This window comes from Astyanax mexicanus, chromosome 20 (assembly GCF_023375975.1).
Source record: "Astyanax mexicanus isolate ESR-SI-001 chromosome 20, AstMex3_surface, whole genome shotgun sequence".
Taxonomy (NCBI): domain Eukaryota; kingdom Metazoa; phylum Chordata; class Actinopteri; order Characiformes; family Acestrorhamphidae; genus Astyanax; species Astyanax mexicanus.
Window position 1 is genome coordinate 29,909,093 of NC_064427.1, and position 25,868 is coordinate 29,934,960.

Below are 25,868 nucleotides of genomic sequence, written 5' to 3' on the forward strand. Positions count from 1 at the left end.
ATTTTTTCTTTACTCATTTGTAGTTTAATAAAATCTGGCGGGCAATAACGCATCGATGCTTAATCTATTCTAATGGCCTTTTCCAGTGGCATGCATGCATATAGCGTATAGGGTGGGGTTTAAACTGAAATTAATAGCCCCAAAATATTCTATAGTAGTCCCAGATTGCAAAAGTATGTTGAATCAACGTAATAATAATAATAATAATAATAATAATAATAATAATAATAATAATATGTCTTATCATAATTATTGCTTTTATTTGAGTGGAGCACCTTTTGCATAAAACATGTGTGTACCACAACAATTCAGAGCCTGTAGATGTAATGAAACCAAAAAAATTCTAACGTTTATTCCATGTTCTTTGATATCAGGGGTTTTGAGGTTTTAGCCTAACTTACTTTAATAGTCTTGCTGACCTCATGTGTTCTGTTCTGTTAACGTTTTTAACAGTTTAACAGTTCTGCGTTAAATAAACTTTTATTTATATTCACTGCTATATTAATTGCAACCAAAAAATAATAAACGTTTATTAAATGTTCTTTCCCTGTGACATGTTTTGTTCTGTTAACGTTTTTAACAAATATTCTTTGTTAAAAAAGCGCGTGCGCCAATGCAAAACAGCCTATATGGTACAATCAGCCATCGCGCTTGACGTCACGTTACCTACGTCACAGCATCAGGGGTTGTGGCTCCGGTGACTGCCCCCCTCGGCCCTACTCGGGAAGGGAACGAGCGGCACGAAAAAAAAAGAAAAAACACACGGCGCCTAGAATGACATAGAAGCGGCTCGAGCGCGCGCGAGAGACCGGAGAGACCGGGAGCGAGAGAACTGCGCTCGTGCGGAGGAGGATCACTACAGCGACACGTCTGAGGAACGACGCGGCGGAGAGAAGAACAATGCTGATTAAAGAATTGTGAGTGGCGTTTATTGTTTTTTTTTTCTGTTTATCTCCGTGTATTATTTTCGTGCTGTGGTGGGAGCGCGCTCCGGGGAGGGGGGCTTCAGTGAGGGAGGCCATGGCGGCGCCGCTGTGAACTTGAAGCGGGTGTAGAACCTGCTGTTGAGGACGTGATGTGAGGTGACCCTGTGCTTTTTTGTGGATGCTGTGCGGCTGTAAGCTGAGGCTGCCTCACCTTCAGAATGCTCAGGCTGGAGTATACATGTGTTAAACTCACTATACTCACGTTTAGGCCACTGGTGCGGCTTTGTACGGCTAGTTTGGTCGCTGTGTTCTGGGAATGGGGCTTGTTTTTGATGTTTCTCAGGGTTTAATCCGCTGCATTCGCCCATATTTGATAGAAAGTAGCCTCTAGCCAGCGTTTTGATTTTTGACGTTTGGTGCTGTCCTTTTTTCCAGCATTGCTTCTTGCTAAAGTGCTAGTGCTGCTGCTGCTGTAGTAGTGGTGGTGGTAGTGGTGAAGGTGAACCCATCTCGTGAAGATGTAAAGCTCAGGGACGCTGTGTACCAAACTGAACACCACCAGAAAAAAACGTATTTTGTGGTGCGTTTTGTTGAATTTCACAAGTTGAATATTTTTAAGGTTCACCTGTATTTGGAAAGTTTTTTTGGACAGGTTGTGCCTCAGGTTTAGCCTATAATAAAGCAAGAGTGGGCCCACATCTGCCTAACACTGTAGCCCGTGCCTACTACATTGCTTACCTAATTAATAACCTAAATAATAGCCTAAGTAATAGCTGGCCTTAAAAACGAACCTATACTTTAATAGTGGGGGCGTTCCCTTATCAAGGTCATAATTTTTTGAGGCAGGACAGAATCGTCCATAACTAAACCTCAAACCATGAGTTAGTAGTCATGCCTGAGCTTAGCCAAAATAATGGAAAATGAAGTAGGAAGTATGGAAACACTCAAACACTCAATCAAACGTTATCATCTTATATATCGTCTTATGTAATGAATGCAGTGAGGAGCCATGCAACCAGCGTTGGAGTCATTATTGCTCTATACTAGCTCTATGTATGAGTGCTCCAAAAGGAATATGAATAAAATAAATTCCTGAATACCTGAAAAACATGGTTTAAAGCTATTTTCTGAATGTAATCATTTAGTTTGGACTATGATTCAAATGATGCAAACTTAGTAATAAACCACAGTTCATTCATTTCAGCTCCAAGCATATATAAGACTCATACTAGCTAGGCTATGCGTTAGTTTCCCCCCACCCGTATTGCGGCAAACCCCGCCCCCAAGTGCCACGATTGGCCAGTAGTTCATATTCACATGCAGTCTGCCGAGTAGTGCGAAAAACGCTGCCAATGACAAGCACAGAAAGACGTGGAGGAGGGATGCTGCTGGCCAATAAGCATAGGCAACAAGTCTCACAGGGCTCGTCCTTGTGAATATGAGATCCTAGCCAATCGCTGCGCAGGAGGAGGGATAATGTGAGCCAATTAGAACGCGGTTTGCCTAAAAACATGTGGGAAAAGAAATGAAACACAGCCGCGTTGCCACCGTTTCAAGCAGCTCGTGTCCTTTTCGCCTTTCTGAGCGAGTCATAAAAACCTCGTTCACACACATACAGACATGTGTTCATATTTTATTTATCAATTAAAATGATATATCATTATTATAGTAGTCCCATTTCTGTGTGCAAAGTCAGTGCACGCTCTGCCCCACAGGCTCCCAGTCAATGTGCGCTGTCCATGGTACCTGTCTGATCATGCGCTGTTGGTGCCACCATGCTTTGCAATGCTGTTCACGAAGAGCCCTCAAATCTCCAAATATGCATGAAAGACAAAAATGACACAATTTTGACTCACCTCCACTTAATTACGTAAATTAGCTGCAATTCAAGGTCAATTAAGTTAAATAAAATAATCAGTTTAAGTAAAAAAAAATTTAATGCTAATGTGTGTTTGTGTGAACTGCCTTGTGTGTTGTCATAGTATTTTGTAAAGGGAAAGGGTCTGTTTGTGTTGAGGTGAAACAGTGATCTCTGGGCCTGCTTAGGCATCTAGTTCTGGGTCAGTGTGACCTGCTTCACCTCCACAACTCCAGACATGCTAAGTAGTGGGCCGGTCTCTCTTACCTTATTATTGTGTTAGTTACTCCACACTCTTAAAAAAAAAAGATACTTCAGTGTTTTTAAGCATTGCCATTGAAAAAAACTATAAAATCTCTAAAAGAGACATACGTATGTCACATCTCATTTAAAAAGGTTCTGTATTGAACCAAAAGTGGGTATTCTATGGCACTATTCTATGCTACTGTAGGACAATTAATTTTAAGAGCCACTAAAAGTGTTGTCACTACTATCCCAGGATTGCTGCTTCGAATCCTGAATAATGCTGGAGCCAGAGAGAGAACAATTGGACTTACTCTCTCTGGGTGAGTAGACAGAAAGCACTAGGGTACTCTGAGTGCTGAGATGCAGGGCAGCACAGGCATCTGTTAGCTAATGTACTGGTGCTGGGGATCCAGCACTTTCCCCTAAGTGCATTGGTCACCCAGTGGTTCAAAAGTTCAACAAGTTTGGAAAGAGGTTATAGTTAGCTTCACATGTCTCAGAGGGGGTATGCTAGTCACACAAACTGCCTTTAAGATTTGGGGAAAGAATGGGATGAAATCAGAACCAAAAAAGGGTGCCAAAGGAGTTCCAAGAAGGATATTTAACTAAAATGAGAGCCTCACCAACCAAAGAGAGAGGAGCAAAAATCCCAAAATGACCACACTGCATATAAACAGTAAAAGCTTTTCCATTACTGTATACAGTTTATTAACAATATATATCTGTGTCTCATTAAAGCAGTTGTACCCAGAGTACTGTTCAACTATGTGTGAATATGTTTTTAATGCATTATTACCAACCAGAATTGCTAATAATGCTAACCTGCTAACAGTGCTAACCTAGGAAATGAAAAGTGGGACACATTTTAGGAGGATTCACCAAAAAACACCAGTTAAGCGCTGTCAAATGAGTTGTGTTAAACTGGAAAATAGGGTTTTTTGTGCACTAAAACATTTGGAGATGGACAGAGTTATACATCATGCTGCAAACAGCCAGCAGTGATTCTAAACCTGCAGAGGCTTACATTTTGAAAGAGGTTACATGTTGCCCATGCTTTTCTACAGCCATTGATCCTTCTGATATAAGTCTGCGATCTTTTGTAATAATAGCCTTTATACCAGTATGCCACAAATAAGCACAGATTAACGCAACATAAAAGCTGTGCAACAGGCTAATGTTAAGCTGTAGCTAAATCTGTTTATTCCTTTCTTTCATAAATAAGCAAACCTGGTCTGATGCAAGCTTTGCATCAGATCTGGATCTTACAAAATGCAGAGTTGGTAATTCTCCACTTCTAAGTAGATGTTGAGGTGTGCTTATAATATTAGTCACATTTCAGCAATATCCGGTGCTAATTGATATATAGGAGAAAGTGTGTATCTGAAGCATGTTTGATACCAAACATTTAATATAATTAAAGAAATTCACACATTTTTTTTTTTGGAGATGTATAAATATGCATGCACACCATAGACTATCTCTCTGTCCATCCATCCATTTGGCAATCAGACAGGCTAAACAGGTGTTGTAGTCTGGTGAAGACATTCCTGTGAAACATTTGTCTCGTGTGGGTGAGCACTATTCTGCTTAATTATTGCAAGTTGAAAGCCTTGCCATGAGAGGCAAAACTTAAATGGCCTGTGTATATGACTGATATACTAGGGAGGATTTCCATGGGGCCTTCATACTGTCGTCAGATCCTCAACATACTCTGGATTTGTTGCGAAAGAAAATAATTTTCCATTCTGTAGAAGTTCAGGTTTCTAAGTCACGACACCAATGCAAACAAAGACAGTGGTGACTGGTTGATGGATGGCCTAGATGGCAGTCAGATCATTGAAACTATCATTGACCATTCTGCTTCTGTCAATCCAATGATGCGCCCCGTTTTAAAGTCTTTCAACTGGGCAAAATGTCTTTGAGTGTGTCGTGGAGGCATGTGTAGCAGTCAGCAATCTCTCACCAAGAGGTATACTACCCAAATGTCACATATGAGTACTTTTTTGAATAGGGCAGCAGGGGAAACACTCCTACACCCTCTTCTCAACCACACTTATAACTATTGACACATCTTTTTTTTATATAATTTTTTAAAAATATTTTTTTTCCCATTTTCTTCCAAATTTACAAGGCCAAATACCCAAACCCCCTAATCACTAGTGATGCCACAACACCAGACTAACAAGACTAGCACATGCCTCCTCTGATACATGTGAAGTCAGCCACCACCTCTTTTTTCAACTGCGGCTGATGCAGCATTGCCGAGTTGCATCACAGTGGGCTCAGAGGAAAGCGCAACAATACAGTTCTGATACATCAGCTCACAGACAACTCGAGCAGCGGACATCACCCTTTGAAGTGATGTGGGGAGAGAGCGCCATCTAGGCACCCATAGAGAGCAAGGCCAATTGTGCTTTCTCAGGGCTCTGGTAGCCGGTGCCTGAGACATACGTAACTGTATGTCGAGTGTCTGAAAATTTGGGTGTGTAGTTTTTTTGGTTGTTTTCTTGGCTGCTTATTTTTTATTCTTATTAGTATTTTGCCCTTTGAACCAATTTAATAGACTCTTGCATCCAAAATAATCCTTTAATCTGACATGCAACACCTATAAACGTTGCACAAATGAAACGCAATACGGAAGCATTTATAAGCTGTATTAACCCTCGCTATGAAAGCATGGGTAAATCCTGCTTTAAGCAGCTGGGTGCTGCGATTCAGGGAGACATTCATAATGCAGGAGGAGCCCTTAGTGTTATGGAAGCAGAGCAGAGCACATGAGACACCAGATCTCCAGTAGTGGCCGTTGGTCTGTACACAGGGCGTACAGGCAGTCAGACAGGCAAGGTGACTCCTGCTGTTCGCTGCTTACAGGAAAACACATCACACCACCTGCAGTCTTCAGACTCCCGCAGTCTCTCTCTCTCACTACGAGCTCTGGGGGGTCAGCCTGGCTTGCCTGAACTAGTCAGCACACCTTGCCTCAGTATCTGGGCACATGTACGGCGGCATGGCCACAATAGGAGAATGAACATTGAGTGTTTGTGTCATAAGAAGGAGCTGGAGAGTCACTGAAGCCGCCGGTGTCGTCTTACTCCTGAGGAGTATTGATGAAAAATGCAGGCAGTACAGAATGAGCTACACCACTAGCTGCCACTCACTTCAGAGCTGCACCACGGATTATTCAGAACAACTGTACAGATTTGAAACATCAGCCTGTACTGGGACAGCAATGCAGCAGGTCATTTGGCTTGATTCAGGATGTTCAGTACGCATTGCTTAGTTGGTAACAATGATATCGGAATGATATCAAAAGGATGAACACTAGCACATGTGAAGTCAGCCACCACCTCTTTTCAAACTCCCGCTGATGTAGCATTACCGAGTAGCCAGCATGCTAGGAGGAAAGTGCAGCGACCCAGCTCTAATACATCAGCTCACAGACTCCTGTGCTGACCAACATCACCTTGAGAATGTTGAGGAGAGGAAGTGCTATCTACCCACCCAGAGGGAGCAAGGCTCTTAGTTGTCTCTCAAGGCTCCAGCTGCTGATGGCAAGCAGCATGGCCGAGATTCGAACCAGCGATCCTCTGATCATAGTGACAGCACTTTTCTTTTACTCCAATTTTTTTGCATAAGATGGTGTTTTTATATATTTGGTAACAATGATATCGGAATCATATCAGTATTGGACGATAATATTTTTTTTTTATCATTGGTATCGGCCGATTTGGCCAATATTTCATCTTGATACTTGCTGACGTATTTATTGTATGATAGTAAAAAGAACCAAGCCACGCTGACCATGCTACTACAGTTGGCCAATACTGGCCACACTACTTTAAAATTCAATAAGGTAGTCACAATATTTTTTTCATTTTAAAGTTGTAAAGTTATATTGGGGTGTGTAGTTTCTCTGTATTTATAAATGTGTAATATTGGATAACTGCATTGGCCTAGAATTCCCATATTGGTGCATCCCTAGTTATAAAGACAACCCTTTCACATACTGATACTGACGTATATTGTTCTGCACTTTCTGCTCGAATGTAGCTTGAATGTAGAGACCCGAATACTAGACCCTGTAATGAACATCAGTCAGTGACAGATCAGATACAGTAAATAGTGTGTATTTCCTAGAACCCTTGAACAGATTTGGTAACATGTTGATAATTTGATGTTTATTTAATACCTAAAAATGACAGAATTTATTGGAGACAGTCACAGATGTTACATGTTAAAATTTTAATGCTAACATGCACGGCAGCATGCTTAGGCAGCCTTAGGACAGATTAGATCCAATGCTAACTGTACTTAAGTATTTGCTGACATTTGATGACAGGACAATGGTTGCCTATAAAGAGTTTAATAAAAGGCTGGATGCTAACAAACAGTAGCCAGCCTCGACAGTCAACACTTGTGAACTTCGGACTTGGCAGGCCTGGAATAGGTTAGCCATTATGCTAACTGTTTTTCCTAGATGGGGTACTCATTCATATTTGATGACAAAAGTTTGAGAGAGTGTTACTGTTATGTGTCATGACCTGGTCATGATTGCATGTTATATAGGCTCTGGTCTTTAAATCTGTATATATATATTTTTTTTATGTCTCTCTATTTGAGACTCAATATTGCCACTCATGCTGCTACTATATCATATACTTGTGCAACACTTATTACCACTCTTACCTATTTTACCCTACTGTCCTCACCATCACTACAGTTGTTACCATTAGCAACCTCACCATCATCATGCACCAGCAAGGGGTCTAAATGATATAAAACAATGCCAGTTACAATCTATTAGACTTTTACACCAGTATGCCACTTCCCAGCACCCCTGCTGCCTGAGCAATCAAACAATCGATGTGCTCTAGTGATGTCATATACATTACATTTCACCGTTCAGCTCAAATTTGCTTTAGTCCTCTTAATATGAAATGCATTCATCTGGAATAAGAAGACCTCAGGAGCTGTCACATTGGTTTGCTAAAAGTGCCAAAATCCAAACGAGACTTGATTAATTAAATTAATTTGAGTAACACCTCCAGCTTGTTCCAGTGGTGATAAATGTATAATAAATTATGTCTGCATTTTTCCAACCAGAACTTCATCTGTACCTTTTGCTGTTTTTTTCTTTAAATTATGCAAAAGTACTGATGGACAGTTTCCGTTCTGTTTTAGTCTGTAAGTCTATAATTGGGATATATGATATAAAGGCTAAGAGATGTGCTCCGATTCTTGTGTCAGTTAGGATTTCCAAGTTCTTGTGGCATGTGTCAGGGTTTACTTAATAAAATATGAAATATATCAAAAATTAAATAGTGTAAACATAAGGACCTGAGTCACTTCTAAAGTCGGAGTGTGTGAATGTTAGAATGTCCCTCCAACACATGTGAAATCAGCCACCACCTCTTTTCAAACTTCCGCTGATGTAGCATTATCGAGTATCCAGCTCGTTCAGAGGAAAGCGCAGCGACTCAGCTCTAGAACATCAGCTCACAGACTCCTGTGCTGACCAACATCACCTTGAGAATGATAAAAGGGGAGAGAGCGCTATCTGCCCACCCAGAGAGAGCACGGCCTATTGTTGTCTCTCAGACTCTGGCTGCTGATGGCAAGCAGCATGACCTAAATTTGAACCAGCGATCTTCTGATCACAGTGTCAGCACTGTGTTAGCGTTTGTCAACTGGATCACTCAGAGCCCCCAAAATGTACTGCAATATTATTTTGCAGTACTGTATAGATTCTTGAAAATTTCTTGATTTTTTTTTTCTTTCTATGATGGTGTTTTTTAATACAATTTTTATGCATTTTTATACAGTGTTCGTAATATGTGACTTCACGATAATCACAATACATTATAGTGCTTATATTATTGCAGGGTATCACTTACAATATATTGAATTGCAACCGCTGTATCGCAATGCGTGAAATAATATCAGCTTCTTGCCAACACACAGCCCTTTTATAGAGTGGTTTGATTAATATCGATACTCTAGGATCCTTTAGGATGTGGTAACATATTGTTTTCTTAGGAAAAATGTGGGTATTGATGCATCTTTAACAGAGAGTTACTAGATGACAGTGAGATTGGTAATAAAGGTATTGATATTTAGTTTTTTTCTGCTGGCTTGTTAATAATCTGCATTTTTCTGTTTTTGTTGCAGTCGAGTGATCCTGCCCATTTCTGTGGAGGAGGTAAGTGTTAACTGAGCGCTGATATTTGTCTCCCTCTGTGTGTGTGTGTGTGAGTTCGTATGTGGTGTAAAGCAGGATTCTGTGCGCTGTGAATCCATTATGACTGCAGAAACATTTGGATTCCTCAGAATATTTATTTGCTTGTGTACAAAGGGCTGGAGTCTGCAGTGTAGAGTCTGTGGCTGGCAGTGAGCTGTGAGTCAGACACTATAGGGATTGGATCCACTCATGCTGTGTGTGTGGTGTGTGTGTGTTCTCTGTATAGGCTGCTAAAAACCTAATGACTAACTTACTGCCTATCTGTATGCCTGCCAAAAGCTGTCTCAGCAATTCCAGCCTTATCTAGAGCTTTCTCTCTCATTCTCTCTCTGTCTAACTCTCTCTATGTATCTCTCTGTTTTTTTATGATTTAATATTCCAACGTTGGTCCCTGAGCACACCAGTCTAGCAGAGATTTCAAATCAAACACTGTTAGCCTTTTAACCTTATATTAAACATCGCATTCCCTATCTCACTTCCTCTCTTCTTCTCTCAGCCTTTGTCGTCCCGCTCCCTGCCCTCGTTCTTTCTTTCGGCCTCTCGCTGCTTCTTTATCTCGCATGATTCTCTAGCGTGTCATTCAATTCAGCAGTTGCCTGGTGCTGAATAGCCAATGAGTTACCCGATATCACCTATATCTGCCTCCTTCTCTCTCTCTCTCTCTCTCTCTCTCTGTCTCATTTATTTCTCTTTGTCCCACCCTCCAGATGTACAATTCGATCACCTTCCCATCGGTTTTCCTTCTTCTCCTACTCTTAGTATCAGTATGGATTCAGTTGATAGAGTATTAAACCAGTATTTATTCAGCATGCACAGTATTCTTCTTATTGTATATACTCTTAACTCTTAACTATACACTTAACATAAGGTGCTATAAAGGGTTGTTTAACCAAAGTCACAAGAGAACTAGACTTTTAGTTCCATTGAGATCCATTTTTGTAAGAGATTCAAAAGAATAAATTGAGAAATATACAGAAGATACAGAAATTTGTTGTCTAAAACCAAACAAAATGAAAAAAAAATTGCCACCACTGAATAACTGCACATTAAATAGCGCAATGAAAAAACACAACTACGGCACATTTTATTACATAGAATGTCATAATTAGAGGACAAGATTCTAACAGCATTTTTAAGACTCTGCTGCTTACCTATGCGATTGGTCAAGAAGTGTTTTGTGAAAATGTCATTAAATATGCTTTTGAATTTATTTTATATATCATCTATCCTTTACAACCAGCATGTTATGTATTGTGATTAAAAATGATACAGTATATTGCCTAAAATATCCACTTGCCTGCATTTACACTGCCTGGCCAAAAAGAAAAGTCGCCAACTGGATTTAATCAAGTAAATGATCTGGGGTTGCTGCAGTTGGTCAGGTCTAGGTTCTGCAACATATGAAATATGTATATAATTGAGATACCAGTGGGTTATTATGACAACAACAATATATGATTTGCATCAAGCACATGCATACGCTACATCACACGCTACATATACTTCCGGTATATAAATGCAGTGTATTTGTGCTATTTCTCTGACTACACACATTGTTATTTGTGTCCGTTCCTCATGACTGTGTCACTGTTGCCAGCGTGTCACGCCTGTGTTCTCAGGGTGATGAGGTCAGGAGAGCAGCCCCCTCCTCAGGCAGCATTAAGCAGCTTAGCCAAGTGCTAATGCCTGGCCCTGAGCGGAGGAGCATCTTGCTCTCAATGAGTGGGGGGGGGGGGCTGTGTATTATGTCAAGCAGAACCTCTTGTGTCTTTATACACTTACATTTTCTTGTTGGACGGTACGAAATGTTGCACTGACCTGTGGGATATGCATGTGGCGTCTCCTGCACTAAATATATGTGTGATTTCTGTCAGAGATGTGTTTCTGATTGCATGGACAGTTTGTGACAGTCACGATCATTATAATTCACTGTGCTGTCCACTGTGAGAGGTAATGCCTTCTGTGATGTATTCCCTGTACACACATGACACTGTGGATTTGCACAGATACCCAAAATCAGGCCTTTCTTGATCCCAGCAATAATTCACGTCACCTTGCCATGAGCATCCTGGCTAGAGATCATTCTCACTCACAAGAAACAATTCAAAACTTATACAGATGTGAACAACCCCAAGTCTAATGACTTTTGGTATGTCAGTGTATAATCACATATATATTAGTACATCATTTGAAAACACAAGAATTTTAATTAATTTAGCTAAAAAAAATCACATTATTTTGTCATGTTTCATATTTGCATATATATTGTGCATTGTGTGGTTAGTAGTGATGCTTTGTTTCCCTTCTCTCTTCCAACTTTTTTGGTGGAAAAGATGTGTCAGTGGTGCACCTGTGTTGCCAAGATAGCAATATGCCTCAAATTTACCTGAACTCACTGCCACATATTTCCAGACCACAACGGCCATCAGTGTAGATATATTCACAAGTGTTTTCACAGTTTTATAAGTAGCCTACAAAATTCATGTAGGCTATGTTATTTATTTATTTGTGGAAAAGTGGCCAATTTAATGAAAACCTGCTAAGAAAACAAAGACCAAATGTGTGGTTTTAGTTTTATTATATCATTATCATAATTTCACTTCACTGTACAGTTGTGTCACACTGACACACAGTGCGGACAGGCCTGTTTGCATTAATTGTCAGTGTTTTATAAACCCTGCAAAAATATGATAAGTCAAATCAAGTGTATGCAGTGATGATATCGTGTCTCATCTTGGCCAAACAACCAGACAGTAAAATAAGCAGTGTTAAATTAACACCTCCATGGTAAATTAGTGAGAGGTGAATCGAGTGTATGTAGCGTACACTGGGGAGCAGTTTAATTAAAGGTGTTGGCAGAACATTTTGCTGTGCTGAAGCTGTGCTTTATCAGTGGATTGGTTTTAAGCTGGATCTAAAATGCCATTTGTGTTCTGTGCACTCAGGCTGGAGCAATGGGTAAAGAATGCTTTCTCCACCCCGGGGCAGGCATGCTTGTTTTAACCCCCATGTGCTGTTTCCTCATTTCCACCCCGCTTCCTCTTTTCCAACCTAGAAAGGCTCTAAGTGCACCCTGGGTCATTCTCTCATCCAGAACACATGCACGCTGTTGTTAAAAACAGACTGGTTTCTGATGTGCTTGTCTAACAGAGAGACAGTCGGAATTATAGAGGGTTTATCAGTCTACCGGTTTAACCGTCACTGAAGTGATTTGACAGTAAGGTTGCCAGTCAAGCTGTCAGTCAGTCAGTCTGCTGTAATAGCAGCTGAAAAGAGCTTACAGTCACTTATTGTCACTTATTGTCACTTACTGAATACCTCTTGTAGTGTGTCTTCAGATTCCAGTCACTTCCAATCTAATCTACACATCTTTAAAAGAAAAGGGGATTCTGTAAAGAGCCGGGCAATATGACTATTTTATTGTATTTTTTGTGATACACAATATGCTTTTATAAGGATATTGTAGATATTGAAGAACACCAGACAACTGCAGATTTCATTACATAGTGTAAACACTAATCAAGCATTAAGAAGCACTGCTGAAGTAAATGTATAATTAGAATAGCACTACTGGGGTAAATATTTTGGTTTAGTTTTAGTCCTTTAGTTGATCAAGCATAACTTTATCATCAACTGTGTATCATTCTCAGCACTGCAGTGACTAAACTGACATGGAAGTGGTCTGTTAGTAGTGTGTGTTGTGCTGGTGGTATGAGTGGATCAGACACAGCAGTGCTGCTGGAGTTTTTGAACATTTCATTGTCACTGCTGGACAGAGAACAGTCCACCAACAGCATTGTGTGCTGTGGGCAGAGCCCTGAGGGTAGTGTCCTGTGGACCTGTAGGCAATGATGAAGGAGCTTCGTTCTCTGACTTTATTACATCTACAAGGTAAAGCAGTTAGGTCTAATAGAGTGGACAGTGAGTGTACACAGTGTTTAAAACTTCCAGCAGCACTGCTGTGTCTGGGAAACAGCTGTGGGCTCCTGTAAAAAGGATAGTAAAGTAAGTAAACAAACAGAAGGACTACAGTCTGTACACACTAAGAAAAACAAGTACGATTTGTACTTAAAAGAATGCTTGTCACTGGAGCTGTACCTTATATTCAGTGAAAAACTTTTTTTGTACCCATGTTTTTTGTACAGTGATACAGAATATTGAATGTACCTTTTGGCTCGTTAAATGGTACAAGTCTGTACTTCCTGCTGTTAGGAAAGTCTTTGTACTTTAGAGGGAGTACATCTGACCTTCTAAAGACCAGTATTATACCTTTGGGGGTACAATTATGAAAAGTGTACCTCTGAGTGCAAGACTTATGTTGTACATTATATACTACCTCTAGAACTACCAAGTACTCCTATATACTGAGGGGAGCCAACAAAATGGACAATGGGTGTAGGAACAGTGATGTGGTCATAATGTTATGCATGATTTGTTTAATTAGTTCTGTTTAATTGGATGAGAAAAAATGGCAAGTACTAAGTATGGGTTAGCATTTGGATAGCCGTTTTTTTTTTTAATCTGCTACTACTGGGGAATTTAATCTGCATGGCAATATTGCAATATTGCAATAAATAATGTGTCTCATAGAAATGTCTTTAAATATTGTGATATAGCATTTTCCCATATTGTTCTGTATAAATTAATTGCTAAAAATATAACATATCAAGAAGTGTAACCAAATAGTTGCAGAAATGTTAAGTTTATTGTGGAAACGTGTACAATTGAAAGGAGGCTTTAGTACATTGTTAGGCCATCTCTAAAATCGATAAAGATATGAAATGTGGTTGGGCATGGAGCCCTGCAGGTTCTGCATGGCATCCTGTTGCAGCTGAGCTTTTGGATCCTATACCCTCACAGATTCCTGAAGCTGGCATCCCAACTGGTCCCATAAATGCTTGATTGGGAATAAATCTGATGACTGTGCAGGCCAATTGCCTGTTGCAGTCTAGTGGAGATATTCCTGAGAAACCCTTCTTTCTTGGTCTTCATATTCCACAGCAAAGCCAGGACTGAAATCCTCATTACTAGGCATCCATAGTTGAACCTGACCATCATTAGATGCTGAACAGGACCTGGGTTTTCCAGCTGGGTACCAGAGATGTTTGGATTCTGGTACAACCAGGCTGAGACTACAACCAAGAGCAAGTTGCTGTTATACAATGCATGTTATTTATATTGAACAATGCTTTCAACCATCTTTATTGTCAACTGAACCACATGACTACATGATCTACGTGTCACACTCTGTGTTATAATCTAATCTGTGTGATTTACACTCAGCATTTGTTCACACCAAAATAATCAAATCACAGCTAATGAAATCATGGTGAAAGCTGAGATGTCATGATCCTCTGAGAGCTTTCCTACAGAACAGCAATCAGAATCAGATTATTAGCCTCCTGCTTCACCACTCATTCTTCATCTTCCATCTTCCTATTCTCTTTAAACTGGGTAGCTCCTTTTCACTGTCTTTCATTTTCGTTCATTCTCAATACTCTCTCTCTCATTCTTAACCTCTCTCTCTTTCTCTCTTTCTCTCTCTCTCTCTCAATTACTCTTCCCAGTGAGAGCCCAGACCTTGAGGTATTTTTATGAGATTCTGTAAGAGAGTGTGTGTATGTGTGTGTGTCTGTGTTTGCGTGTGTCTGCAGCAGGTTAGATTCTTGTAAAGCACTGCACAGTGACATGCAATTCTAGTGGCTTGTGATTGGCTAAGAAATGTAGCCTCTGATTGGTTGTCGGAGGATGATGCCGCTGTGTGGGGTTAGGGCTGGTGATGTGTCTGGAGCGAGAGAGAAAGAGAAGGAGAGAGAGAGACACACACACACAGAGAAATACAGTATCAGTTTATGTCTCTATGAATGTAACTTATGTTGGTCTAGCTGTTTTGGCTGTGGTTTTTATGTTATTCTGTTCTTTTATCTAGAACATCAAGATAAATTTTGTCCTTCATACACTCACTCTTTCATCCTGCACCCCCCCTCTCCCTCTCTCTCCCCACTTTGTCATCTTCCTGTCATGGAATCCTTGACACAGCACTAAAAATACAGGGAACTAAAGATGCCTCTCTTTCCTCCTTTCCTCCTTTGAATGATTCTGCTAAAAATAGACTAGACTGCATTGCCTCCTCTGACACACACACACACACACACACACACACCATATGTGTATATATATATATATATATTGGCACACATGCAGAAAAAAATGCAGGCTTGCACATAAGATACGCTCTAACCAGTTTACCATATCATCTGTAAATGCTGAATTGTGCTTAATGTGAGCAGGTGTGTGAAGTAGTGAAGTAAGAAGATAAAGGTAAAATAGGTCTTTGTTGATTACAGGTCAACTTTAGGGGAACAGATTGCTCCCCAAATTTTACAAATGGGCCCAAATCACTGCCACATAGCAATTTAATCTTAAAATAGCAGCTGTAAATTCAGTTAAATGGTTCACAGACTGTAATAGGGACTTTAAATGGGGACTATATGTACTTGCACAATGGATGGTATAACTGAACAAGAACTACCATGTTAGTGTAATTATATCTGTATAACATTATTTATCACTATCGATGCTGATTCTGTATCTCTCAGCTTCTCAACAAATGCACATATACAGCTGATAATAAGACTGTGATCATTATGTGATTTGTTTTTGGCCCATTCTAGAATTGCAGGTGAACTTGTAAAAAGTATGAACATAACTCCTTAACCAACTCTGTTATTGTTAACTGCTTAAACTATTTAAAAAAGAAGCAGAAGAGTTGACATTTTTTATAAAGCCACTCCACTTAAGTGCAGCATTATACAGATAGCTTAGTTTATAGTTTAGTTCTCCAGCATGTTTAGCATTATCCCCTGTGGTAGCTCTTTTGCCATTCATAGGTGAGTATTATCAGCCTGTAGCCTGCTGCTAACCCCGACTAGCACTGCTGGAGCAGCATTATCATTAGCCACTAACCACGCTAAGCGGTTAAAATAGATTATTTTATGATTTTTTTTAACACATTTTTTTTTTTATTCAAAATTAACAATTGGAGATAAAAAAATCAACATCACAATAAAAAATAAAAACTCTTCATTTATCATCAACATTTTATACAAAATATTGAGAGAAGAATTTGACGTATTTCAATACATTTTTACAATCACATGTTTCTTGCCAGAGAAAGTAACATCAACCCTATTTAGTTTTCTAGCTAACCGTTGAATGTAATTGCGCTCTACACTGTGACGGTATTTCATCTAAAATGTACAAAGTATGCTTTACAACATGGAATACTATTTCATTTTTATTTACATTAACCTACATTAAAAATGCTTTTACCCTAAACTAAAAATATTGTAAACTAATATACAGTATTTACACTGATAAAAATGGCAACCGTATATAAAAACTCTCTTACATCCTGTGAAGACCTTTCATTCTCTGAGTGCGCTCTCTCGCTCTCTCTGGCTGAACTTAACCTGGAATCAGATTCATCCGCTGTAAAAGAAGACAGCATCACACTCGCCATTTAAAATGATTCTTCCACATGCTTGGTGCAATTACCCATTCTCACTAGAGAGGGCCCTCAATCCCACAAATCCCAAAATGTAAGGACATGAGCTTTAAAGAATTGATCATATTTGTGCTGGCAGTGTAAGACTCATAAAATATGCACTTCAACATTGAACCAGGGGACTTGTTTAACATTGAGACTGAACATATGTTGACATTAATTGCATGGATTTATTTCGTCAACTTTGAACTTACACACGTCTCTTTTAATGAATAATTAATTATGATTCTCCCTGTTTACCATCACTGTGGACCTCTGAAGCATTGGAATATTTGATGGTTAATTGTGTAGCGCTTGAATAAGAACTTTGTTCCTTTCCTGAATGGTAGCAGTTATTTCTTGCGAAAGACGATCAGTGAAATTGTAGATTTAAGATTTTCTGTCTAAAGGAGATCGGCTTAGTGAGTCTAAGCCTTTTTCCCAAGTTGCCCTTCACTTTAAACAATTACCTTTTTGTTCTTTTTGTGCTTATTCTGGTTTGTTGTTGTGAAAGAGGTCGCTCAGTGCTGTGCATGTGTAGTTAAGATACTGTACACGGTGCTAAAGGCGATTAGAGAGAGAAAGAGGCCGTTGTTCTTTATGAAATGAGTGACACATAAAAACAACAGGAAAAGCAAGCAGTGAGAAACAAGGGAGAGGGCTGTAATTAAATTATTGCACAACATCCTATTTGTTGGATGTGAGAAAAATACAACAGTGCAGTTCTGTAACATAGTTAAGTGTAAAATGTAAGATTTAAATATAATAGTCCCATATTGATGGCTTGCATATTACTTTATAACATATTAAAACACATTGATGAACCATAGATGTGACAAATAAAGGCCGAAGAATGCTGCTGTTGTAGTATATTACGTTGTGGTTTGATGTTATTTAGTATTAGAATGAAGAATGAAAAATTGCTTGAGGTCTTGTGGAAATTAAGTTTGCCTGGTTTAACAAAACCACTGTAATTATTTTAGAGTTTTACTGGAGTGTGGCTGTTGTTTCATTGTGCTTCTTCAGCTTAGTGTCCTCTTTACAAATGGAAAAAAATGACTCATACAATCACAGCATCAAAGCTCTGAGACAAAAGTTGAGATTTTCATTTTTATGCAAATTATTATGACATGGTTAAGCAACATTTTAAACCGATTGGCTGAACAAATTCTTCAGACCAATCACAGACACTGGGGTCCAAGGTCTGCAGCTTCTGCTTTGTGAACTTCCTACCATACTCCAAAGATGGCAGAGTGGATTATAACTACTGTTTTTGCTCTTTCGGTTTATATGATATATTTTTGCACAAAGACAGGACAATTTGGAGAAAAATAAAGCTTGGAAAAAGTAATGGACAGCTTCATAGGTTGCTTGCTATCAATTTTCTGACCATGAGGCAGATACATGTCTACAGATGCTGTAGCTACTCCACACAACAAAACACTGATCTCAGTCAAAAAACCCACCTATAATCAGCAGGCAATGCTTAACGTCTGCAGCAACGTTGTATACCGATTAACAAAAAAAATTCTTCTGACCAATCACAGACATGGTTCCACCCTGAACTACTACCATACTTCATTTATATCCCCAGCAGTGGGGTTTTGAACACGACAGAGAGGATTACAGCCATGAAGCCTAGTTTACATAGCAATCCACCTAGCAAAGTCTGGAGATTATGAGGTGCTGCTCTTTATTATCAACAACAGCATATTCTCTTAAATCTGCCTGTATTGTGTCTCGTCTCCAGTTTTGATTAAGGCTTTATGTAAAATGTTTGGGATGTAAATACAGCTCTGGAAAGAAATAGGAGACCACTTAAAATGATGAGTTGCTTTGATTTTACCAAAGTGAAAACCACTGGAACATATTAAAGAGGAAGATGGATGATAACTGCTTGACTTTTTGCACCAGGAGTGGCATAAAGTTATCAAAAAGCAGTGTGTAAGACTGGTGGAGGAGAACAGGAGAATTCTCATTTTCTGCAAATAATTTTCATTTTACTCAAACATATACCTATAAAAAACAAAATCAGAGAAACTGATTCAGAAACTAAAGTGGTCTCTATTTTTTATTTTTCCAGAGCTCTATATTAAGTTAAGACTGGAAGGAGGACACAACAGTGTTTACAATACAATATATTGTGCACACCTATATATTTGGCGTCTGCCAAATGTAATGTAATATAAATGTGGATGTGAATTTCTTGTTTCCTCTGGATTGTATAAACCTATGATAATTACTATGCATAATTGTATGTGTGTGTGTGTGTGTGTGTGTGTGTTTTTTTTTTTTTTTTACAGTACCAGGTAGGTCAGCTGTACTCAGTAGCAGAGGCCAGTAAGAATGAGACGGGTGGAGGAGAGGGAGTGGAGGTGCTAAAGAACGAACCATACGAGAAAGATGGAGAGAAAGGCCAGTACACACACAAAATCTACCACCTTCAGAGGTGAGTTATCACACACGCATTCATACAGTGGTGACTGTCTCACAAAAACCTTGTATCACCAAAATAATCATAATCGTTTTTCCTTTTTTATATTACACCAAAATACTGTTTCTAATATATTTATTGTCTTTTTCCTTCTGCCTTTCAGTAAAGTCCCGTCTTTTGTGCGAATGCTGGCACCATCATCAGCTCTCAACATCCACGAGAAAGCCTGGAATGCTTACCCTTACTGCCGCACAGGTTGGCCACACACACATGGATGCACACACAAACACACACACACATGCTCACACTATCCTCCTCCTCTCTGTGTCTGTGTGTAAATAATTAACTGATTGAGCAGAGTAGCAGAGTGGAGTTACAGCACAGGGGACTGAGATTACCTTGATGATATATCCATACACACAAACACTGAATCAATGTTAACAGTGACCACATCATTTTTACATATTTATACAATTTCTAGTTATTTTACTAATATTATCTCTCTTACGTTTCTCTCTTTCATGGTATTGCTGTCTCTTTCTGCAGTCATCACAGTGAGTAAAACACACTACAACAGTCCTAATAATGAAGATGCTACAAATCATTCTTTGAACACTACCATAAATGAACCATTTTTATAAAACAGTTGAACACTATACATTGACATAGCAAACATTATGGGAAAATAACTATCATTGTGCTCCATGACTTTTGCAATGTAATGTGGAAGCTAAAGAATACTGCACTGACTTGTGGGATTTGTGGGTGGGATGTCCTGCATTGAGTGTGCAGAAATAACACTATGGATCCATCTAGCACCCACTATAAGGCCTCCCTTATAGTGGAAACTCCCATAATTTACAACACACTGCCATTAGCACACTGACCAGTGCTCAGCCTCACTCAACTTGTTCATACAGGTATGGGCATTCCTAAGCCACCCCCAGAGATGAGATAACACATGATAATTTACACACAGTTTACATTCTATCCCAAGACATTTGACATGTCAGTGTATGTCCAAATGTTTGTAGACACCCCTTACAAAGAATGCATTCTATGTTTTGGGTTGCACCCATTGGTGTTGACACAGATGTACAAATGCACACATGCAGCATGAGCCATTACGCATCATGCCCAATGCAATAAAGCCCCTAGTATTGAGCTGTAGAGATGTGGAACTGTGGAATTCTCTGGAATGACATGTAGAGTTAAGGATGAAGTGGGATGATGATAATTCAACATCCTGATCCCTGACCTGTTTTTTAATTCCCATGACTTTGGAGCTTGTGTCCATATAGTGAATGAGTGAAGAACCTTTTAGAAGTCATCGTAAGGGTTCTTTGCCAACTTTAACAAAGGTTCTTTCTATATGTTTGATGGGCCCGTCATGTTGTTATTTGCACTATGTTACTTTGGAAAAGTGTCATATTATAGTGTCATAAGTTATATAAATGTCAAATATTACTCTACCATATCATTCTACTTGCATCTTTCTCTTTAAGGCAATGTTCACATTACTAGGCTGAAATGACTTAAACCAGATTTTTTGCTCAATGTGGCTCAGATCTTTTTGAGCTTTTTGAACGTGCTGAGTCACTTTCGTATGTGGTCCTATATCGGATATGTATCTGATTCACAGACATGTGGCATGAATGTGAACGGTCAAATCAGAATTCATGTGTTTTTTTTCTTTGCTCTTTTGGTGCAGCTGTGTATCTAGAGCTGTAAATGCAGCAAAAGCAAACCACCTGGTCTTTTTTCACCTCATTCACTTCAGATAAGCTGTTTGCTCTCCACCCGAGCAAAATATGCTCCACATATGAGCTGCTAAAGCATCCATTTCACCTTTATAAAGTTACGAGTCATCTCTCAAATACACGTTTTTTTGTTGTTGGCGAAAAAGGCGATATTTATGCACACATCAATGTGCGCATGTGAGACTATTTCACATTTTTGTTCACATTACACACAGATACAGGTCACTTACATTTGTGAATGTGAACTGTCAAGATTTAGGCAATGTGGCTTGTAATGTGAACGTAACCTAAGTGACAGTCCTGTGTTTCTCAGCTTGTCCTTTTGTGGCAGTATATAAATGGCAGTATTACATTGTATTGGTTTAAACAATGAAAGCAGATCAGCCCCCTGAGAAAGCTCTTTGGCTTTATCTTGCTATCAACGCAAAGGTTCTTTCAACTTTACCAGTTTATGGTTCTATATATGGTTCTTCTATGTCATTAACCAAATAACCCTTTGTAGCACCTTATTTTGAAGCCTGTACTACACCTAACACATCTCTATAATAAACCTCTATAATAATATTGTATTGACTGTTGCTCTTATTTTGTAGAACGAGTACATGAAAGAGAACTTCCTCATCAAGATAGAGACATGGCATAAACCTGACATGGGTCATCAGGAGAATGTGAGTACTCTTCCAGCATGTTGCTAAAAAAACCCATTGAATCAATAAAAGCGTGCTCTTAGCTGGAGCTCCTGCTGTGTCGGTTCGTTTCTCAGAGGAAGTGAGTGTGTGTTCCGCTCTGTTCATTTTACAGGTTCATGGTTTGGACCCCGACACTTGGAAGAAGGTGGATGTGGTGTATATTGACATTGGTGACAGGACTCAAGTTGAACCCAAGGTAAGGACATGGGTTGAGCAGATGTCCTGTGGTTTAGTTTGTGAATGAGGAGAGGAAAGGATGTGAAGGGTCATACAAACAAGGCACCATTAATTAGACCTCATATATCAAAAGCTTTGAACAGGTCATTCAACAGAGGACATTCTGGAGGAAGGTCTTGTTTTAAGACTAACACTGATGAAGTGTAATAAAAGTTAAATCAACATTATATAACAGTATATTTATCTTATAATAACAGTTGCAAAATGATTGTGACACTCCAGTGACTTGTAATAGAGAGTTATTGTATATTGTATCTGTTGCTGCTGCTCTGGGCTTATCATGCTGTTATATGCACTTTGCAACCTTAGAAATCTTAAAACCTTAGCGTCATATTGACAAGTGATATTCATGTCAAATTTTACTCTACCACATCATTTTACTTGAAGTGACAGTCCTGTGTTTCTCAGCTTGTCCAGAAAAACACGTCCTTTTATTGCATTATATACTAGTGCATCTCAAACATTAGAATATCATTGAAAAGTTATATTGTAATATAACATATATTATATTATATATATTATAATATATGCGCTTCACATTTTGAACTAAATTACTGCAATAAAGTACATTTTTAATAGTTTTTCAATTTTTTGAGATGCACTACTAAATGGCAGTATTCTATTGTATTGTATCAGGTAATGTAAAAACCTGTATGTACTGGCACAATGCCTAATGCCAGACCCCACCCCCCCTCCCCCCCACAACACACACACACACACCCCAGTGGAATAGTGAAACTATGTTCTGTAAACACCTTGTAACCACATACTAATGCATTGGAACACCCATTCATTCACTCTTTTCTTTCTAGGGTAGTAGTTTAAGAGATGACTCAAAAGACACTCTAGAGATGCATATGCTCAGAAGGTTTCTCAGAAAAAGGCTTATTTTTTTAGACTGTAGTGAGTCATCTTTTCTAAAGATAAGCTTTTTTCAACTTGTATAGACACTCATCTTTTCAGACTATAAATGTAAATTTTGTATGTCTTTTTTATCCATTTTCCCCACTTATAGAGCGCTCTACAACGCAACAGTGATATTTCTGTTCTTTGTAGCTTTTTGCAAAATAAATTTAGCTCTGTTTTCTTTGTAATATTGTCTTCATAAATGGCTTGATCAATTGTTCATCATTGCTAAAACCATTGCATTGATTCTGCTGATTTTTTGTAGGAATTTAAAGCTAATAGTTCCCATTTTAAGGCTTTCTAGTATTTGGGAGCAGTTCTGCTTTGCAGTACTGAGAGAGTTGCTTTCAGGAGCACCAGTCCTCAGTCTCAGTCAAGGTTGTCTCCTGTATTGTGTGTCTTTTGTGTTTTTTTCCCTCGAACACACCTGACTCAGCTCATGCAAGGCCCGGTCATTATCCTGAAAATCGTTTAAGCTCAAGGACTCAGCGTGTATTTGTTGCAGCCGTTCTGCAGGACGAGATGGTGAAACGTGGTTTTGTGATGTAATTTGTGGTGTTTCTCCCCCCTTTTGCAGGATTACAAACCGGAGGAAGACCCTGCCAGGTTCAAATCTGCCAAGACTGGCCGAGGGCCTCTGGGCCATGACTGGAAGGTACACGGTTTAATGTACACAGTTGTTCCAGCTGTAGTTGAGTATACAATATTTTTTGCACTATATCTTAATCATCTTAATCACATTATCTTAATCTATTTTCTGGTCTATTTTCATACACAAGGTGGACTGGATTATAAGGTACATTATTTTTAAAGTCAAATGAGCGCTGGATGGTAGTCTACACAGATTTCTATCTTGTAAATTGTTCATTTGGGTGAGCAAAGCGCTTCTATTCATCTACAGTACGCTTAGATTTCCACTAAGGCTAGCCAGACAGCTCTACACTGAGGAACCCTGAGTTTTGCGGTAAGCCAGGATGATATTAGCTAGCGGATCATCCCACATAGCTTGTTTTAACATGGTAAACAGGAAGGCTACAGTCCAATATACTCGCATCTGATCGGCGAAAGAGCTAACTATTTCTTAGCGCGGTTAGAAGGTAATGCTAATGCTGCTCTAGAAGTGATAGCCGGGATTATCAGCAGATTACAGGCCGATAATACTCACCTCTGAACCGCAAAAGAGCTAGTGCTTAGTGCGGTTAGAGTGTAATGCTAATGCTGCTCCAGTCTCAAGTCTTATTGGTGGAGAACTAAACTATAGAACTAAACTATAATGCTGTACTTCAACAGAGTGGCTTTACTGCTTCTTATAACCTGACTGGTAGAATTCATACATGAGGTGCATCGAATTATAAGGTGATGATTTTCGGGAAAATTAAAGGATTTTAAGTGTGCCTTACAGTGCAAAAAATACGGTAAATTCACTGTCCATTTTATCAACTCCACTGACCATATATGACCATGCTGTAGTTCTATAATAACAGATTGTGGTCTGTCTGAATCTTTTCATACTTCTTAACCTCTGTTCACCCTGTTCTTAAGGTTTGATATACTATTAAAGTAATCCCACAGAGATTTTTAATCACTGTGTTTCTGTGCATGTGATTGCAGAAAGAACTCCCTAAAAAAACAGACTGTCCACACATGTGTGCCTACAAACTGGTTACAGTCAAGTTCAAGTGGTGGGGGCTGCAAAACAAAGTGGAGAACTTCATTCAGAAGGTGAGTGTCTATCCCTTTAAGACTGAAGTGGGGCCACAAGAAAGTCATAGAATACTGTCTTGTGTGCCCTCTTGTGGACCCTGAGTGAAACTGCAACAGGAAATGTAGCTGAGTCCATTCTGAACCCATGCATTATACATACAGTGAATAATTAATATATTAGCATTACTTTCTTCTGTTTGCTACAAATCACACAGTTAAATCCTCCATCAGCCCATGGCTTTCAACTCCTCTTCTACCTCTTATATTTTCCTCTTTCTCTCCACCTCTCTCTGTCTGACAGCAAGAGAAGCGCTTGTTCACAAATTTCCACCGGCAGCTCTTCTGCTGGATTGATAAATGGATCGAGCTGAACATGGACGACATTCGCAGGATGGAGGAGGAGACCAGGAAGGAGCTGGATGAGGTGAGATAGAAAGAGAGAGAAGGAGGTTCCATTACTTTCAGTTATAGTGCTTTACTAATGGACTTAATATCTGATTCAATAATGAAATACCCACCAGTTATGACTGCTTAAACAGCAACACAAACTTGCTAATGATAGATATAAAGACAATCATCTTTCATGATGGGAGATGAATTAGGTTATTTTATATGAAGTGAATTATTGTTTTAATGCAAATATTAAACCAGGATAATATATAATCGATATAGAACCTGCCAGAGGGAATATACATATAAAAGCTTGTTTCTTTTTTGTGGCAGTGATTTTCAGACTTTATACCTTTCATTAAGTAAAATACAGTTGGAGGTGAAAGCTCTATCCGATGAGATTAGTTTCTCAGGGGGTACTGGGGTAATTTTCTCTTTTATAGGGGGTCCTCTGTGATTTTATTCCTGTATTTCAGGATGAATTACCTACTGTTTTTTGCTGAAAGGTAATTTTAGATTGTCCGGACGCACACCTCCAAATTTCATCAACTCACGTTTGATAAATTAGCTATTTGTTCACTTCCACGCACCATAATTACACTTTGGGTGCGCGTTTCCACTGAGATCCATGTAAACACAACAGCGAGTGGAAATAGAGGAGCTACTGAACACGATGTCATGTGACTGAGAAAGTAAAAAAAAATAAAAAAATTTTTATTGCAGTCCGGACGCAGTTGAAGTGTGAAATATTTTTCACAGACGTCCCCCTGAGAAAAGAATCCTGTCCGGATAGGGCTTATATTTGAACTCGCCCATTGCATACTGTTTCCATGCTGTTGTGTTCTATACCTGGAAACCCGCGGTATGGAAATGGGACTGTGGATGGTGGTGGGCAGATTCTGACGCCACAACCCACACAGATTGCCACAATGTA

The 25,868-nt window shown here is 39.2% G+C and overlaps 1 protein-coding gene across 1 annotated transcript in view; it reads left to right on the forward strand.

Annotated features, from left to right (window-relative positions):
- The first annotated feature begins 690 nt into the window (after window positions 1-690).
- Window positions 691-25,868, forward strand: part of pitpnab (phosphatidylinositol transfer protein, alpha b) — a 32,441-nt gene continuing 7,263 nt past the window's right edge. The window contains exons 1-10 of the mRNA XM_007252469.4: window positions 691-917; window positions 9,199-9,229; window positions 19,118-19,263; window positions 19,412-19,503; window positions 19,795-19,802; window positions 21,602-21,676; window positions 21,810-21,893; window positions 23,418-23,495; window positions 24,452-24,562; window positions 24,846-24,968. Of these exons, the coding sequence (XP_007252531.1) occupies window positions 901-917; window positions 9,199-9,229; window positions 19,118-19,263; window positions 19,412-19,503; window positions 19,795-19,802; window positions 21,602-21,676; window positions 21,810-21,893; window positions 23,418-23,495; window positions 24,452-24,562; window positions 24,846-24,968 (765 nt within the window). The 5' untranslated portion in view covers window positions 691-900. The remainder of the gene's footprint in view (window positions 918-9,198; window positions 9,230-19,117; window positions 19,264-19,411; window positions 19,504-19,794; window positions 19,803-21,601; window positions 21,677-21,809; window positions 21,894-23,417; window positions 23,496-24,451; window positions 24,563-24,845; window positions 24,969-25,868) is intronic.